The sequence below is a fragment of the Rhincodon typus genome, chromosome 16 (genome assembly GCF_021869965.1).
Source record: "Rhincodon typus isolate 14 chromosome 16, sRhiTyp1.1, whole genome shotgun sequence".
Taxonomy (NCBI): Eukaryota; Metazoa; Chordata; class Chondrichthyes; order Orectolobiformes; family Rhincodontidae; genus Rhincodon; species Rhincodon typus.
The window spans coordinates 60938840-60957548 of record NC_063347.1 but is presented as its reverse complement, the minus strand read 5'-3'; the positions used below and the strand labels follow the sequence as shown (position 1 = coordinate 60957548).

General features: G+C 41.8%; 1 protein-coding gene and 1 long non-coding RNA gene across 5 annotated transcripts in view; one reads left to right on the top strand and one right to left on the bottom strand.

Annotated features, from left to right (window-relative positions):
• Nucleotides 1–757: 757 nt before the first annotated feature.
• itpr1b (inositol 1,4,5-trisphosphate receptor, type 1b) overlaps nt 758–18709 on the bottom strand; it is a 500439-nt gene continuing 482487 nt past the window's right edge. For all 4 annotated transcript variants that reach the window (XM_048606463.1, XM_048606462.1, XM_048606465.1 and 1 more), the window contains exon 58: nt 758–1586. In XM_048606463.1, coding sequence (XP_048462420.1) covers nt 1500–1586 — 87 coding nt within the window. In that variant the 3' untranslated portion in view covers nt 758–1499. The remainder of the gene's footprint in view (nt 1587–18709) is intronic.
• Nucleotides 7681–16216, top strand: LOC125485130. Its single transcript, XR_007263907.1, has 3 exons — nt 7681–7792; nt 10336–10504; nt 12194–16216. It is a non-coding gene; the product is annotated as an uncharacterized LOC125485130 (long non-coding RNA).

The following is an 18709-nucleotide window of genomic DNA, read 5'->3' as shown; positions in this document are numbered from 1 at the left end:
AACAGTCGACAAAGTCATTTGTGTGTTCTTGCCCGCTTCTTAGATGTCTAAATATTAATTACTGAAACTTGTACTCAATGCAACAGCCTAGCACCTTAACTGATTTTATCGACACTAAACGTGTTTCAGTTATATAAGGATCAGTTCAGGGGATTTAATTTGAAAAGGGGGAAATGACTACCCAACAAATCAGAAAAAAATCCTTCTCTTCCTTCCCATTCTGTCCTCACCTTTTCTCATACTTGAGCACTGTCAGCCAGCGCAGACACATGGGCCAAATGGCCACCTTCTGCCCTGCAATTCTTCTGTAGATAGTAAATGTTTGCTGGGGTAAAGATTCCCAGAGAAGCCCAGTATTGCATTCCAGTGACAATGTTTGCCTATCACTTTGTCCAATGGGAGGACAGGTGGGGGGGGGGGGTGTCCAAATTTTACTTTCAACTAAAGTCCACTCATTTCGCTTCCACCAATAGTCAGTCGGTGGTAACTCTAACCTATAGATGTGATGCAAAGTCTTGACATTAAAATAAATTTAGTAAATATAATTTTCTTCAGCAACTTATGAAGCATGCCATTTGGACAAGGTAACTTGCTTCAATTATAAAAGAAAAGTGTATGCGTCAACTGCTTAAACTAATCTGGAACCATTTTCATTTTTAACAGACTGCCATCACAGCATTCCACCAGGATTAAGTTCTAAACATCAATAGGAAATAAATATTGAAATAGGCACAAAAGACTCAAATAAGTCACACCATTGCAGCTTTACATATTTATTAAATAGCTTTTCTTATGCATCTTACAACTGTCAATACCACGCTTGACTTGTATAATATTAGTGCTTTGTGTATATTTTCTGTCATTAACACTACTCTCTTGGTCACGGACTTGTTTGCCATCTGTAAACTGAGGTACTTATACAAAACTAATCTAAGGCAGCAAATATACAAAATTTACCATTCATCCTCTCTCAGCTTCAAAGAAAATAAACAGGTGGGTATTCATTTAGCAAAAGACAATGTGGCTCTTCACAGGTAGTACATTTCAGTGCTCATCTACAAATGCAAAGTTATATAGAGTATTTGCATATTCATTATGTCATATTGCACAGTCAACTTACAAAAATAGGACATTAAATACTGGTTACACAACTATTTTTCTGTACATACAAAAACCTCTGCCCTACCCATTATCTTGACAGTCAGCTCTTCAAATGTGCTTTTTTTTTTATTATACAACTCTGCTGCTTCCAAATGGAGACCTTTGAAGAACACTTGGGATTCCTTCTTTGGCAGAAATGGAAGCAGAATATGTCAATGAATGAGACAGAACACAGTTCCTTAGGGAGCTAGGTACAAGTAGCAAGAAACCTCGACTATAAAGAAGTGTCATTTACTCCTATGGTGCACACAAGTAAACATTTGATGACTTATACTGTTTCAGTAGTTGGGTGAAAGATCCTGAGCCCATCTATTTCAATTCAACATGCCGTCTACTCATTAGGCTGGTTGCTGGGGGTTAATGTTCATGTGTGGAGGGTGGCCAAGAAGACCGATACGTTGCTTTTGCTTCCTTTGTTCCGTCATCTAAAAACAAAGCACACCAGACGTTCCATTAAAGCATTGCTTCTTGAGAAATTTATGTTCTCAGAAATTCTGCACATTAAAAGTAGTTTGGAGGATTTGAGTCAGATGGTTTACTTTGGCAGATCATCTGATAATGGAACGCTCATCCAACCTCCTGACATCATTTGTATCTGGCCAGCTCAAACGGATTACTTTTAGGGAGAGGTTTCTATTACTTCTCGTGTGATCCACATTACACATTAGTAGTGTGAATAAACAGGCAAACGTTATTATTGCAAGTTATAATTGTACATCTAGCAAGGCAAATTATTATAATCTACAGAGAAAACAGCACTGCTAACAGCTGCTTAATTATAATGCATTAGCAACAAACAGTTTACATTTTTGCAAGATTGAGAGACGTATTATTATAGGTTGGTATAAATTGAGCTTTTGTAGTACAGCAAATGCAGCTGTCCACATTACCCCTCAACGAGTGTCTGCTCATCAGGACACTCTTCCTCATTCTTTAAGTAGTTCATGCTCCGTGTCCAAATTAGCAGGAAGTTAAAGAGGGGAGCCATTGACCCCTCTGTGAAGCCAGGGCCAGAGATGTTGTGACTTCTTTGCATAAGAAGTTGGAGCGGGAATAGGTCATTCAACCCCTCACGTCTGTCCCACCATTCAACAAGATCATGGTTAATCTGCTCCAAGCCTCAACTCCTTTTCTGTGCCAGATCCTGGTAGCCCTCAACTCCCTAATATTTCAAAATTCTGTGTACTTCCTCTGTAAATACTTTGTGATCTAGCCTCCTCAATTCTCTGGGGTAGAGAATTCCAGACATTCACTATCCTTTGGGAGAAAAAAATCCTTTGCATCTCAGTTTTATCTTATTCTGTAATGTCCTGTAGTTTGAGATTCCCCCACCAACAGAAACATCTCAATATATGCTGCTATGTACCTCCAGCTCCACACCATGTTATCAATATATAACCTGTCAAGCGATCCCCAGAGTCTTTATTTCATATGAATGTCTTCATTAGCATTACACAAGTAGGTGTATGTGAGGTGGGAATGGTCTCGGTACAAGCAACTCAGAATGATTTAAGAAGAGAGTTCAGCAGATGCTAACAGCCTATTTGCAAGTTCGATTCTGGTTAGAAACCGATAGAAGGAATGTAGGCTTTGTACTTGAGGCTGAGATGAGTAGAGTTTTTACTGGTGATAACTAAACATAAATTCTCTCATTTGTTCAACCTTTAGACAGATGAATCAAAACAGATAGATGACCGTGGGACTTTCTGAATCCGTGTGTGTATTATTCAAGTGGAGTAGTCTTGAAATTTTTGTAATCTTGAACTGCTTGATCCAAATCAGTAATGCTTCCTAAAGCTACAGGTCTAATCAACTGTGTGGTACACAGTCGTAGAAGGTTCTCTGGACGCTGTTCACCACCCTAACCATTTGTACAAGTCAAGTTCCCGGTTTCTGGTGATTCGTCGTCAACTATGACTCTTTACCCGTTGAGCTCTTAGTCAGACTTTTGCATGTTCGGGAATGCAAAAATGGAAGAAATGTGGAAAGGGACTTGGTGGTGATGTCACTGGCCCAGGCTAATTTGCTGGGGATAAGGGTTCAAATCCCACCATTTGCAACTGCTGGATTTTAAATCCAAACACTTTACTGTCTACATGCAACTCAAAATATCAGCATATGGTCAACTTTTACCAGCCCTCTGAAATCACCAAGTCCTCAAGGCAATGGCAACCATATTGCTAGTGATGCCCAAATTTCGTGTAAGAGTAAATAAAAAGCCAAAGCTAGTTCCTGTTCTATTTGTACTCAACATGCATTTCTTGGCAAACTCCCAGCATCCAAAATGTTTGATAGAGTAGATATGTTAAAACTATTTCCTTTGATGGGGGAATCAAACATAATGGAAAAATAAAATTACAGCTCGGTCTTTCAAAGCAAATCTGGGAGCAACTTATCTACATTATGGAAAGCAGAAACAGTTTCCCCTCTCATACAAACTTTTTTTTTTGCTTGAGCATTGGTCTCAAAGGATATGGAGTAAAAGCAGGTAAATAGAAGCTGAGGTGTAGATCGACCATGACCTAATTAAATGGTGCAAGAGATAGGAGAAGTAGAATGGTCCACTCGTGTTCTGAGATGGAAACATTTAAATAGTAGCCACATAATGGGAGAGTGATGTCGTATTGCTTCCCATGTCATTTCACAAGAGATTCACCACCAATCAGAACCTGTCCCAAATACAAACTGTGCTGCTGGAGACAGAGAGAGAACATAATTTAGATTGAAAGGTCTATAAAAATCAGTCACAAACCTTTTACAATCTCAGATAACTAAATAGTTCAGTCATTTGGTGAAACTGGACTGGACTTAGAGGACAGAGGCTGTGTGTGACAATAGCATCAATATCTTGGCTCATATTTGTCCCTCAAGTGACAAAATTAGGATAGATGTTCTGATCTTCATCTCATTGCTCTTTGTGGGAACTTTGTACACAAAACTGTCCACTGTGCTTCCTATATTACAACAGTGACCACACTTCAAAAGTAATTCATTGACTATAAAGCACTTTGCGATATCTTGGGATCACGCAAAGTAGTATCTAAATATGGATTAGTTCATTTAGTTGTGAATACAAGCTTCCTCCTCTAATTTTCAGGGAGCATCATGTCTTGGGCTCTATAGGTGTTCCTGATGCTCATCTGTGCCACTTGAAGGATCGGATTCAGTTGATCAGCCAAGATCAATTTAAGCATTAGTGAACAGCCCTGACTTACAATAGGGTGTTGGGCGTATTAAGGGGGAAATAGAGTGATTTTTCTAGACACAATGATTTAAGTTGGAATTTTTACAATCTACTTACGCATGGCTTGTTATCAAAGGAAACAAACCATCTATAATGATGAATGCCCTTGTCTCGATCAGGCACGCAACGCCTGACTCTAAATATCAACAAAGCAATGTTGCCTTTTAAAGAATTTCTGGTTGCTGATAATTTAAAAAAAAAAAAAAAAACACCTTAGCATTACAATCTCCTGATCCAAAAGAATGGATGCAATCTCAGACAAGAACGTCAAATGTGGTACATCGATTATTCTAGCCACCCTTCAAAAAACCTCCAGCACATGAACCTTCGGAAAAGTAAAGCATAGAGATTGATATAGGAGGATCAAATGCTAGTTAGTGCAAAACAGTATCCTCAGGCAGGATTTTACTGCTAATTTCAGGCTCCCAGCGTCAGGGCGATTGGGGTTCAGAGCCCAAAGGATGCCAACAGTAGGGCTGGTTCAAAAGTGGCTTCTCAATTCGCTGCCTTCAAGCTCGGGGATGCTCCTGGCCCATCAAGACAGCAGCAATCCTCAATCCACAGCACTGCCTTAGCGAGAAGTGGTCATTATAGATGCTTCAAAATGGCATAAATCCAACTGGTCAAAACTGCAGGCTCCCCTGAAAGATCCTCCTCTACCCATGCCCCCTTTCCAGAGGATCTGACTCCATTATCTTCCACCGCCACTGCCCTGTCTCAAGGCTGCTCAAAGAAACTGAAAGGCTGGCAGCACAGGGGTCATTCCCACCATCAGCAAAATGCCAGTGGTCCTGCTTACCAGCCTCTGATTGAAGCCCTCAATAGGCTACCTGCTCCTTTGCAGTGTGTAGCTAATCCTCACATCATTTTACCATTTGAGGGGGGGCTTCCTGACTGACAGCTCAGCAACGTCCAGATGTGAAGCCCTGCTGTTTTGTCAGCTCTTTCCTCGACCACCACCACCACCACCACCCCTGGGTTAGTCAAGTTCAGCCCCATCTGTTAGAAAGGAACGGTCTGGTGTGAAGATGTAAAATTTAGCCAAATCTTTCTGCCATTCGCTTCTCTTTTAAAGCATCTTAAATCCTTGCCATAATATCTCATGTAGTGAATTTCAAATTGGATAACGCCCTTGTTAAGTGCTTTTGACATGTTTTACTGTGCTCATATTTCGCTATAAAGATGAGTTACCATGTTGTTGCCGTAAGGAGGTATCTTTCACAAAGCCAGATGCTAATAGGTTGCCTGGAATTGATCTTCCCCATTTGTGATATCACCAGGCTGCAAAACTGCAGGTGGACCAATCAAAAGTCAACTCAGGTGATTTAAACAGTGAGTATGGAAGATAAATGAGGGTCAAAGGAAGAATTATGCAGCAACAAGTTGATGCAACATATCCAGTGAAATGGGAGGAAGATTTTCTGAAAGGCAACTGGAGTTTCAAAACCTGTAGTTTGTAGCGAAAATGCGTGTTGTTTGACTCTGTGGTCAGAACAGTCCCATTGTGGTATAAAACGCACATCACATGTTATGCTTGTGCGGACACTTTTGCCTTTTTAAATGGTTCTTAGGGGAAAAAAAAAAATCTTATCACACTTTTGGCAACTCAAGTGTGATTAATGAGACCAAGAAGCAAGTAAGTAGTTAAATATGAAGGTTAACACAATAGGGCTCTACTCGGTGGATTTACTTTAAGACCAATTTTCAGCTACTTTACCTTTTCATAGCCAGTAAAGCATAATCAATCCAGCAGGTTGTACTGATAAGCAACAAAAGTGGCATAATGCCCAAGCTTTAACTCATTCTGGTTTAGTTGCTTTTGGTATTTTTCACACAGAAACAATATGGGTTATAAACCAATGTGAAACACGTGGACCTCATTCTTTTTCATCTTAAATCTCTCAACGTTACTCCAGTGCTCACAATCTACCCATCCTACAGGTCAGAACAGGTCGAGGAACCAAAACTTCCTCACCCAATAAAGGGATGGCAAATCAATATAGCCTGTACCTCTACCAATCTTATGAATAAGTGGACTGCTAGAATAATGAAGATTAGCTGAACAAATCCTGTCTGAATAAGATTGGAAACTTAAAGTTTAGAAATGAACATCTGGGACAGAGAAACACAATTTTTTCTGAGGATCTTGTGAATTTTGCAAAGTTTCCCGGAATCAGACAGTATCTCGTATGGACTATGTTAAAAATCCTTCTTGAACTAACAGGATTGAGCAACCTCACTAACATACAGTGCGGACACTAGAATTCGATCTCTGCAGGGTCTCAAAAGATGTTTGTGGTGAACGATTGAGAAGATAATCTTCCCTTTGAGGAATTGTCATTGAGCCAATGGCTCTGACTGAGGAAGGCTTTCAATGTTGGCAATTTCCAGACCAAAGAAGTTATGAAAAGTTTGAAAGAACATGACTATGCCAATCTGTACTCCAGCACTGAATTTCAAACATCTTTTGACTTCTCTGAAATGCCAAGGTAGAAGTGTAGAACCCAATTGCTTGTGGAAAAATTTTCAACAGAGTGTTATTTTGAAATCAGTGTGAAAATGAACCTGCCACCTCAAGTGGAAATCTATTCCCTTTAACATCTAGCTAAATGCATCCAGCTAGAATGGGCCGCCTGAAAAACCACGCTAACTTGTTTTGAAATTTCAGGACAATCCGTTGAAATTCTGAAGAGGAATATTTGGCAGTTTGATCTGAACTGATGCAAACCCCTGCCAAGTTGGATTCCTTAAGCTGTAGTCCATAGAGCTGCCAATATCTTTCTTTACATTCTGTGCATAATACAACTTTGTCTGTTCGCATCAGGTAAAAAATTAATCATAGCACTGCTTTCTGATAATCCCACATATGGTGGTTGGACAAAGTGCCATATTAAGAAAAAACAAGATGACTTGCATTTATGCAGTGCCTTTCACAATCTCAGGATGTCCCCAAAATGCTTGACAGTCACTTCCGGGGTTCAACATTGAAGGTGTCTCTTCATGAAGCAAATTGTATGGCGAAGGAAACTAAGTCAAACAATACAGCCTATGGATTGGTGCCTGGCCTGTAGCAGCGTCAACAGGAGTTTCATTCAACAAGAAGCTCATGGGTCTGGTAGAAAAGTAACATCCACTACTATTGGTGTGACAACTAAATTTTCAGATAATGCGAAGATCAACAGGAAATCATTTGTGAGGAGGATACAAAAAGAGAATGCTGACAGACATAAATAGCTTCGATGAGTAAGCAAAAATCTAGCAGTTGAAGTACAACGTCAGACAATATGCATTTTCCTCACTTTGGCAGGAAGAAGGAAAACAAAGTATTACTTAAATGGAGAATGCATCTCGGAATTCTGCAGTCAAAGTCTTCTAGTGCACCAGTTGGTAAAAGCTTTATGCTGCAAGTGTGTTGTGTTTGTCTTGAGGTATTTCCTGGGGCTGTTGATTGTTAAAGAGGCAGAGATGGTTTTAGTGGAGTGATGTGCTCTGCCTGTTGGATGTGGGAGATCAGGGAGTATTTCAATGTTCTTGGAGAATACATCCGCAGGAAATATGTTTGTTTGCAAATGCAATTGGATCATATATATCAGTTGGAGTGGCAGTTAGAGGCAATGAGGAATTTACAGGAACTAGGTGGTGTGATGGATGGTAGTTTTAGGAAGGTTGAAAATCTGCAAATACACACAGTTACCACAGGAAAGGTAGGAGAGGTAGGTAGGTAGTGCAGGACTCTCGTGTGGCTATACCCACCTCAAACAAGTATGCTGTTTTGGAAAATTTAGGGGGTGATGGCCTCTCAAGGGAAATACAGCACTGACAGCCAGTCAGTTTCTGGTAACCTGACTAGCTCTACTGTAAATTGGTGCATATCATCAGGTTCCAAGCAATCGATTGTGATAGAGGACTTTAGTCATAGCTGCAGAAACATCTGTCTGTGCCTATCAGCGAGACATCAGAATGGTGTGTTGCCTCTCTGGTGCCAGAGTCAAGGATGTCTGAGAGGGTGCAGAATATTCTGAAAGGGGAGAATGATCAGCAGAAGGTTGTTGTACACGTTGGTACCAACACATATGTACAAAATGGGATGAGGTTCTGTAGAGAGAATATAGAAAATTTGGCAGGAGGTTAAAATGTAGGTCCTCAAGGGTATTAATATCTGGATTCCTCCCAGTGCCACGTGTTGGTGAAAGGAGGAATAGGAGGATAGAGCAGATGAATGTGTGGCCAAGGAGCTGGTGTGAGGGGTAAGAAATCACATGTTTGGACCATTGGAATTTCTTCTGGGGTAGAAGTGACCTCTACAAGGACAGGTTGCTCATGAAGTGGAAGGAGACCAATATCCTGGCAGGGAGATTTGCTTGTACTACTTGGGAGGCTTTAAACGAGTAAGCGAGGGGGTCGGCGGGACCCAAAGAGAAAGTAAGAAAAGAGATAAGTCTGAGGCTGGTACAGTAGATAAGGGGAGCAAGTCAAATAGTCAAGGCAGGCAAGAGCAAGCAGAGAATAAGGCAAGACTGATAAATTAAACTGCATTCATTTCAATGCAAGAGACTGGACAGGTAAAGGCAGATGAACATGGGACTGGGATAATCATAGCTATTACAGAAACACTGCTCAGGGAGGACTGGCAGTTTAAAATATCTTGGGGGGAGTAGCATTTTCGCTTAAGGATAACATGATGGTTATGCCTAGGGAGGATATTCCTGGGAGAACGTCCACTGAAGTTATATGGGTGGAACTGAGAAATAAGATTTAAGTCAGATTTGAATTTAGATAAATGTGAGGCATTGCATTTTGGTAAGGCAAATAGGGCAGGACTTACACAGTTAATGGTACAGCCCTATGGAGTGTTGCCAAACAATGAGACCTTGGGGTGCAGGTGTGTCGTCCTTGAAAGTGAGGTCGCAGGTAGACAGGATGGTGAAGGTGACATTTGGTATGCTTGCCTTCATTGGCCAGTGCATTGAATATCAGAGTTGGGGCATCCTGTTGTCGTTGTACAGGACATGGGTTAGGCCGCTTTTAGAACACTATTTAATTTTAGTTTCCCTGCTACAGGAAAAATGTTGTTAAATGTGAAAGGGTTCAGAGAAGACTTACAAGAATGTTACTAGGACTGGAGTGTTTGAGCTATAGGGAGAGGTTGAATAGGCTGGGGCTATTAGGTCCTGGGGAGTGTTGAATGCAAAGCGTGACTCAATGGTCATTATCCTTTTGAATTGCTTTGTCGTATGACCTCAACTCACCCAGGCAGATTTGTCTGACATGGAGCTGATGTCGTGCTCTGGAACACACGGATTCTGCCTCCAGAGAAAGAAAATGTCAACCAGAATGGGTTGGGGAACCTTGGAGTGCAGGTTCATAGAATGGGCTGGGGCTTTTTCCCCTGCAGTGTCATAGGCTCAGTGGTGACCTTATAGAGGTTTATAAAATCATGAGGGGCATGAATAGGGTGAATAGCTGAGGTCTTTTTCCCAGGGTAGGGGAATCCAAAACTAAAGGGCATAGGTTTAAGGTGAGAGGGGAAAGATTTAAAAGGGACTTAAAGGGGCAACTTTTTCCACAGGGTGGTGTGTGTATGGTTCGAGCAGCCAAATGTGGTGGTTGTTGCAGGTACAATTACAACATTTCAATATAACCATCTGGATGGGGATATGCATAAGAAGGTTTAAGAGGGATATGGCCAAATGCTGGTAAATGGGACTAGATAATTTTTGGATGTCTGGTCAGCATGGACGAGTCGAAGTGTCTGTTTCTGTGCTGTATAACTCTATGACTCTCTAAGTCATTAAACAGGCCATTGGAATGCTATCCTTTATTATGAAAGGAATTCAACATAAAGGTAAAATGCAATGCTTTGGTTATACAGTGCAGTGCTGAGTCAACATCTCAAATCCTGTGAACTGTTTCCTTCTTGTTTATGTTAGGATGCAAATATATTGAAGACAGCTTACAGGATCGTTTCTAGATTGATACCTGGAATAATGAGGAAAAGTGGACAGACTTGGGCTAGTTTCTACTGGAGTTTAAAAGAGTGACGGGTGACCTGATTGAAGAATACCAGATCCTGAATGGACGTGACAAGGTGGATGTGGGGTAAGGATGTTTCCTGTTGTGTGCAAATCCAGAATGAGGAGACACTACACAAAGTGATGGGGTGCTTTTTCAGGACAGAGATGAGGTCATTGAATATTTTTAAAAGGTGGAGATAGTTAGATTCATGGTAGGCAAGGGAATCAAAAATTATGGGGACGTAGTGCGGAACATGGAATTCAAAACATAAACAGATGAGCCACGATCTTATTGAATGGCACAGCACGCTTGAGGGACTGAATGGCCTACTCCTACTATTAATTTGTTTGTTCGCATCTGAAACAAATTGACATTTTGTTAAAGGCCTAAAATGCAAAATGCTAACTGCAATGTGATTAGCTGCCACTGAAAAAAACATCCTAATCTGAGCTAACTATCAGTCAATGCAAGGAGACAGCCACCAGTGACAAATGAAACATGCCTGCTGTTCTGTGAATGGATATGAAAGTAAGTTAAATGGTTGTATAGCTTTGCCACAAGGAGGTAATGAGTGTATCAAGAGACAGTCATTGCTATTTCTCTTATCTTCTCAGCTGAATGCAAAGCGTGACTCAATGGTCATTATACTTTTGAATTGCTTTGTCGTATGACCTCAACTCACCCAGGCAGATTTGTCTGACATGGAGCTGATGTCGTGCTCCAGAGAAAGCAAATGTCGAGCAGAATGGGTTGGGGAATAATTGAAGCAGTTGTGAATGGCCTGAACACAGTAGAATTGCCAGACAGCCACTCACTGTATCTCACGATAACGGGAAGTTCAGAGCAGGGCAGCTGAAATGGTGTTGCCATGAATACTGTCTCAAGAATGTTCTCTGACAAGAGACATGTACCTTCCTTCCTGTATCAGGATCAATGAATGAGAAGTATACCTTTGACTAGATCAGATTTTTGAGATCTTCTTAATTCCTTCAGCAGGGTGGGAAATAGAACTTCAAAAAGGAACAATGTGTTTAACAAGACCTCCAAAAACAATATATGAATTGATGAAAGAACCCATGACACAATATTATATATAGAAATTAATCTGGGCCCATGAGATTTGGCATCCCATAACCATTTGCCAATCTATCAGACACAAGGTTTGATAGGAATTACATATCAAGCCTCAACTGGGTACACAGGTAGAACTGCTGGCACGGTGTCTTGCTGAAGCACTTGCTTGGCATCAGAAAGCAATTTAGGAGTCTCTGCTCAGCGGGGACTCTGGTAGAGAGTGATGGTACAAAATCATGGGTGTATTCGTACACCTCTTTGCTTCACTGGAGGGATGCGCTTTTAAAACAGGTCCCAAGGCAAATTGTACGTTATTACGAGACTGAATCTGGAACAGACTTGCACGTGGCAACCTTACTCCAGAATTATTTATGCACTCCAGTCAAACCAAGTCCAAATGCTCCATATACAGATGATCTGATTTAGCAGAGACAAGAACATATACAGTGTAGGGAAGTTTAAGATCCTGCTTCTTTCCTTACCCCCAATTTAACGTCCCCCTTCAATCCTGCAAATGAAAGTGAGGTACAAACAAAAGGCTGCAACCTTGGTTGCTCCAAATATGGGCAACAGGACTGACAGACTCAGAAATGTGCATTGATGTGAAACAAACGAATTTATTTTTAGTAAATTTATTTTACTTTCACATTTTGGAAATGATAGAGGTATTGGTCTCTAACTTTTCAAACCTCTAACTAGGTTCAAGATGCGTCATACCTGGAGCTGGGAGTCAATTCTATCAAGTCAACACCGAGTTGGGTATCTAAGGTGGAACATGCGTCATTTTAACCTACGTCTCCGATTAAGACTCTAGACATGCACCAGCACAATTCCATCATTCTGTTCTTCCAAAACTGAAAGCAATAAACAGTACGGTCTAAGATTTCACACTCACGTATGGTGATATTGCTGCTGCGAAGGACAGTATTTTCCTTCCACATCAGAACAAAAGCTCCTCCTACATTTCCGCATGAACCTGGTTTACTGGAACTGTAAACCTGCCAGGTCTCACTTGTTTCCAGCGACATTCACAGAGAGGGCGAGAAATTTTTAAAAAAAAGGCTAACCTTTCTCTGTGCCATGTTACCAATCAAGAAAAATACCCCAAACTCGATTCATCTCGTTAGTTTTGTAATCTGTCACCGTTTCCGATGATCTGACCATAGCAATCGTGGAACTCCCATCATGTTCAATCTTGAATTAGGTACACCTTAAATGACGTGACAGAACATTCCTGAAGAATCACCTTTGACTGTAGACTTGACTTGTACACACCAATATCCCACCGCTATTACTCTCAACTATTCTCTGCTCAACTCCCCCCAGCTTTCAGAGGAAGCAATCCCATCAGCTTGAGAGTTAAGGAGCCAATGTGATTAGGTATTTTACTCTCATTAATGCATAGCTTTTAAAAGCCATCAACCAGAGGCAGAATGCATTTTAGCAGCTATGACAAAAGGGCCCCTCTTGCAAAAGTGCAGCAAAGCTCAATACCAAGAGAAGAAAATCCAGCTCAACAACCAACTGCTAGGCCTATTGCAAGCAGAGCCAACCTAACTGGGGATCAGGAAGAAGAATAAAGAGTCCATGGCCCTTCTACTCACCTACCTGTGACCTTGATGCCAGTAGAATGTAAAAAAAAGGTGAGCCCACGAGGTGTTATCTTTTCTGTAGGCTGCACTTTGGGCTGTGGGTTGTTAAAGGAATTTGTAGCTGCTGCATCCATACAGACAGACAAACGGTGACTTTAATACACGAGACAGTTTAGGTAGGAGACCCTGAGTTTCAGGTTTCACGTTCAAGGCTGAAGCTTACTGTAAATGCCATTTTATTTTCAGTTCTCGCAGGTTGAGAGATGAGTCACATCCACCTTTAAGGTTGTTGTCTGAATCACCGAGACACACGAGCTGCCACACGTTTTTATTTATGAACGCCTGTCTTGCCACAGATCGTCTTACAGATTCTGCTGCCATCAGTTTCTTCAAATTAAAAAGGAGCAGAGGGGGGTGGGTGGGTGGGTGGGTAGGAATGACAGAATACACCGCTACCCAGCAGTCAGCGTCAGTTGCCGAACTTGGCTTTAGGATCTTAGCTGGACAGTCCAAAATGGGAGAGAAAAAGGGATGATGCACCAAACACAGGCCCTGCTACACTCCTGGGGCATCCCTGCAGCTATTCTCACAGTGAAGCAGGTTACTTTTTTTTTATTGCCTTGGAGAGAGAGGCTATTGCAAGGATTTAACAGAACCAACCTATAAATTAATGCAGGAATCTCAAAGAGAGAAAAAAAAAGAGGAGCAGTCAGTCATTCGGCTTTCTGAGCCTGCTCCACTATTCAATATGATCCTGGCTGATCATCTCTCTCAATTCCCTGCTCCCGCTTTCGCCCCATACCCTTGAATCGCTTCAGCCCTATTAAATATATCTAACATCTTCTTGAAAACATTCGATGTTGTGGCAGAGAATTCCACAGGCTCTCCACGGTCTGGGTGAAGAAACCTCTCCTACCCTGTATCTTTAGACTATGACCCCTGGTTCTAGACTACCCGGTCATTGGGAACATCCTGCATTTACCCTGTCTACTCCTGCCTCAATATAGTATCACAGAATCCTGACATTGTGGAAAGAGGCCATTCAGCCCAATGAGTCTGCATTGACCCTTTTGAAGAGGATCCCACCCAAACCCAGTTCCCCCACCCCATCCCTGTAACCCCATATCTATCCACGTTAACCCACTCAGCCTGTACATTCCTGAACACCACGGGCAATTTCCCATGGCCGATCCACTTAACTTCCACATCTTCATACTGTGGGAAGAAACCGGAGCACCTGGAGGAAACCCACGCAGACACAGGGAGAACGTGCAAACTCCACACAGACAGTCACCCAAAGGTGGAATTGAACCAGGGTCCCTGGCGCTGAGAGGCAGCAGTGCTAACCACTGAGCCACCATGCCACCCTTGCTAGAATTTGAGGTTTCTATGAGATTCCCCTCATTCGTCTAAACTCCAATGAATAAAGTCTTAACCGATCTATTCTCTCTTCATACTTTAGACCAGCCATCCCAGGAATCAGTCTGATAAATCTTCATTGCACTCCCTCTATAGTCAGAACATCCTTCCTCAAAGGGAGGCCAAAACTGCACACTATACTCCAGGTATAGTTTCACCAAGGCCCTAAGACATCCCTGCTCCTGTACTTGAATCCCCTCACTATGAAGGCCAACATACCCTTTGCCATCCTCACCACCTGCTACCTTATTTTCAGTAATTGTACAAGGACACCCAGGTCTTGTTATACCTCCCCCTCTTCCAATCTACTGCCATTCAGATAATTATCTGCCGTCCTGTTTTTTCCTTACTACTGAGTAGATAACCGCACGTTTATCCATATTACATTTTAGCTGCCATGCATTTGCCAACTCACTCAACTTGTCCTAAATCAGACTGAAGCACCTCTGTGTTCACCTCAGCTCACCCTCCCACCCAGATCTGTGTTATCTCCAAGTTTTCAGACCACTATATTTAGTTCCCTCATCCAAATGAATGTGAATAGTTGGGAGTCTAACCACTGATCCCCGTGGTATCCCACTAGTCACTGTCTGCCACTTGGAAAAAGACCCATTTATTCCTACGCTGTTTCCTGTCTACCAACCAGTTCTCAGTCCATGTCAACAATCCCCATGTACTTTAAATTTTACACACTGACAATGTACATGGAGCTGAAATGTAGAGTGAATTGTTCCTTGGGTCCTTTGTATCACAAGAACAGAACTGAATGTGAATTTGCACTCTTCCGGTTTATAACATACATCTTTTTCTTTGCCATCGATGAGCTGCTGCCAGTTCGATGCTACCCAAGGCCACTTTCATCCCCTTCAGGAGTTTAGTGCCTGGCACTGAATCATGGAACATCACCAGCAACCAGCATGTTAAATGTGTTCCCCTTACAGCCAGCACACTCCTTGCAAGTATGGCCTTTAGAAAAATAACTCAAAAGGGACAAAACTCTGTTCTCTCTTGTTAGCTAAGCGACTGGAATCCAATCAAGTTGGCGTCTGTGTTCAGTGACACTTGCAATCCACATATTTGCTGAAGGAGCGTTTTTAGCACATTGCAGAAGGCATTTCAGGTGGGAAGGAGCCTCGGAGGAGGTGAAAAGGAACATGTCAAGGACCAGCAGAATTTGCCACTTCTGTAGGACACTGAAAGTTGGACTTGATAAGTAGATGCAGGGGACTGGATGAATCTGTGCTTGTGCAAGGAAGATGTCGGGCAGTAGTTACAAACAAGGACTGGTCACATCCAGTCCCACATTGTGATTAAAAGGTTTATTGGAGAGAACACGGGTACCTGCTACACTGTTGAAACCCGATATCCTTCAGAGGCAATGAGTGCCAGCTGAGGGAAGACCAAGAGGACTTCACACAAGCATACCCTTGAGGAATAATAAAAATACACCAACAAGCTGTGTCAGTTGGCAGAGTCTGGTAACCAGGCAGCCTACTGCACTGCACACTCGTTACAAATTTAAAAACAGCTCCCATGCCAGTCTAAATCTCATGAAATCTGGTGTTTGTTTTGAAGCATCTTGCCCAATCCTACAGCCCTGTTCATATTCCACACTGTTTAGTATTCCTCTTTGTTTCAGAAAATGATCTTAAAATGATTCAAAATAAACGATGAACTTCTTCAAAAATGCATTAAAATTTAATAATTGTAAGCAAGTTGTGTATTAAGTATTTTTCAAAACTCTCTATCTTTTGACTATGTTATTTTTTTAAAAAGCCATTTCATGAGATCTAGGCATTTTTGGCTTGGTCAGCATTTATACCTCAAACCTAATTGCCCCTGTGAGAGCATTGGTGAGTTACTTTCCTGAACTACCGGAGTCCATCTGGTGCAAGTTTTGCTGTTCGGAAGGGAGTTCCACGATTTTGATCCAGTGATAGCGAAGGAACGGCAATAATAGTTCCATACCAAGATGGTGCATGACTTGGAGGGGAACTTGCAGATATTGGTGATCCCAATGCCTCTGCTGTCACTGTTATTCTAGATGGTGGTGGTTGAGAGTTTGGAAGCTGCTGTGAAAGGAGGCTTAGTGAGTCACTGCAGTGCATGTTCCTTATGGTTCACACTGTCGTCAGTGTGTGTATGTGTGGTGGTGGTGGAGGAAGTGAATGTTTAAGGTGGTGTGCTAATCAAGTGGGCTGCCTTGTCTTCGATGATGCCCATCTTTGGGTTGTACTATCCAGCCCTGTGGACAATATTCCATCACAATCTTAACTTGTGCCTTGTGGATAGGCATTAGGGAGACAGGGAGTGAATTACTCTCAATCTCAGACCTTTCCTTGTAGCCACTCTATTTAAATTGCTGATCCATTTTAGTCCTGGAAGATGGTCATTTGCAGGATGTGAATACAGTGATGGGAATGCCATTGAATGTCAGGGGGAGAAGGCAGTTGCTTGGCACATATCTGCATGGCATAAATTTATGAGATAACCCACACCTCTTTGCTACCATTGTTTTCAGTGGTTGGTGCAGTCTATTAATTAACTCATTCTCAACTCTCTTCCAGACTTCCAGAAGGCCAGCCCTTAACCATCTCAGTTGTAATTCAAACACTTTGCATGAGAAATTTGCCGAGGTAGAGCCGTATTTTGGGTTATGAGCGTCCTTGGTTCGGCGAAATAATGATCACAGTGCCATCTTGGCACCAGAGTTAATTGCAGGTGTATTTAATGTTTGGTCGGATTACACAGATCTGGCTGTGAAACCAGCGTGATTAAGATACCAATACAGCTGAAATTGCACTACAGCAGGGAGGACCTCTCACAGGTGCCATTAAAAGGATCATCTTCTACTGACAGACAACTTACTGGCTAATTTCTTCTGGCTATTATTACAAAAATACATATTTTTGGTGCTGTGTTGTTGCTTCGTGAGGCTGCAGGGAGTGGTGCGGCAGGTGCTAAAGTACTTATCACTGATGGAATAAGCTGCTCAAAGAGGGTGAAAAGTTGTCAAGGATAGACCATAACCAATCCCAGGTGTTGAGGGAGCAACTGTCCTATCTGAATCTGAGAGGGAACAATGACTGTCCTTCAATAATGACATCCGCACTGAATACTGCCAATGAGATTTCCAGAGCTGGGCAAGGATGGCATTGGACGTGACAAGATTATGTTGCGTGAATAAAACTTTTCCATTTGACTTCTGAAGGCCAGTCCAATGCATCATGCCTGCAATCCTAGCAAAGCCTAATGCTCATTACACTTGCTTAGCTCTGCCAAGTAAGAATTAAATTCATCTGCTTTCTTCAAAGATGACCATAGAGCTCAGTTGGTCTTTGGGTGTTTGCAGATATGAGCAACATCTCTTGGTTTGCCCTTCACTGACAAATAAGAGAAGTCACTGAGGCTACGGATTCAAAGAAAGCAGATGAATTTAATTCTTACTTGGCAGAGCTAAGCAAGTGTAATGAGCATTAGGCTTTGCTAGGATTGCAGGCATGATGCATTGGACTGGCCTTCAGAAGTCAAATGGAAAAGTTTTATTCACGCAACATAATCTTGTCACGTCCATTATTGCATTAGGAAAGGCACCTTATGGACAGCAAACAGCTTTTAAAGGTTTCAATACTTATAATTCTAAAGTACTGTGTGTTGCCATCTGTACCAATAACAATGCATAGTACTCTCAGTGCAACGTTGCTGGGCTCAGGGGACAGAAACAGCATGCCCAGTTTCAAAGTTTAATAGCAGACAGTACAGAATGAAAGTAAAATTACTTTTAGGGAAGTTTGTCTGGGTGAAAATTAAAAGGAACTGGTCTGCAGGTCTGGCCCTGTTAATGGATCACATGAAGTACAGCTTGTCTTGGTTTTGTCTGGATTTTGAAGCAGGTGAATGAAAGCACAAAGCCATTTTTAGTTCAACGAAGATTGACACTTTGATGATACTTCCTCTTTCTTCTCAAATGGATTTTGTTGAGTAAGTATGTTTTTAACAGGAAAAAAAAAGATGAGGAAAACTGAGCAGAGAGTTACCACGACAGAAATGATTTATATGAAAGTGATCTCCAGATCACATATCAGAGGAGTACCAGCATTGAACTGATGTGAACAGAAACCAAACCTCGGTGTGAAATGCCCTCGATCAGTCGGCTGAGTTTCTGCCCTTTCTGGCCTAGCAATTCTTGCTAAAAGCATTTTCA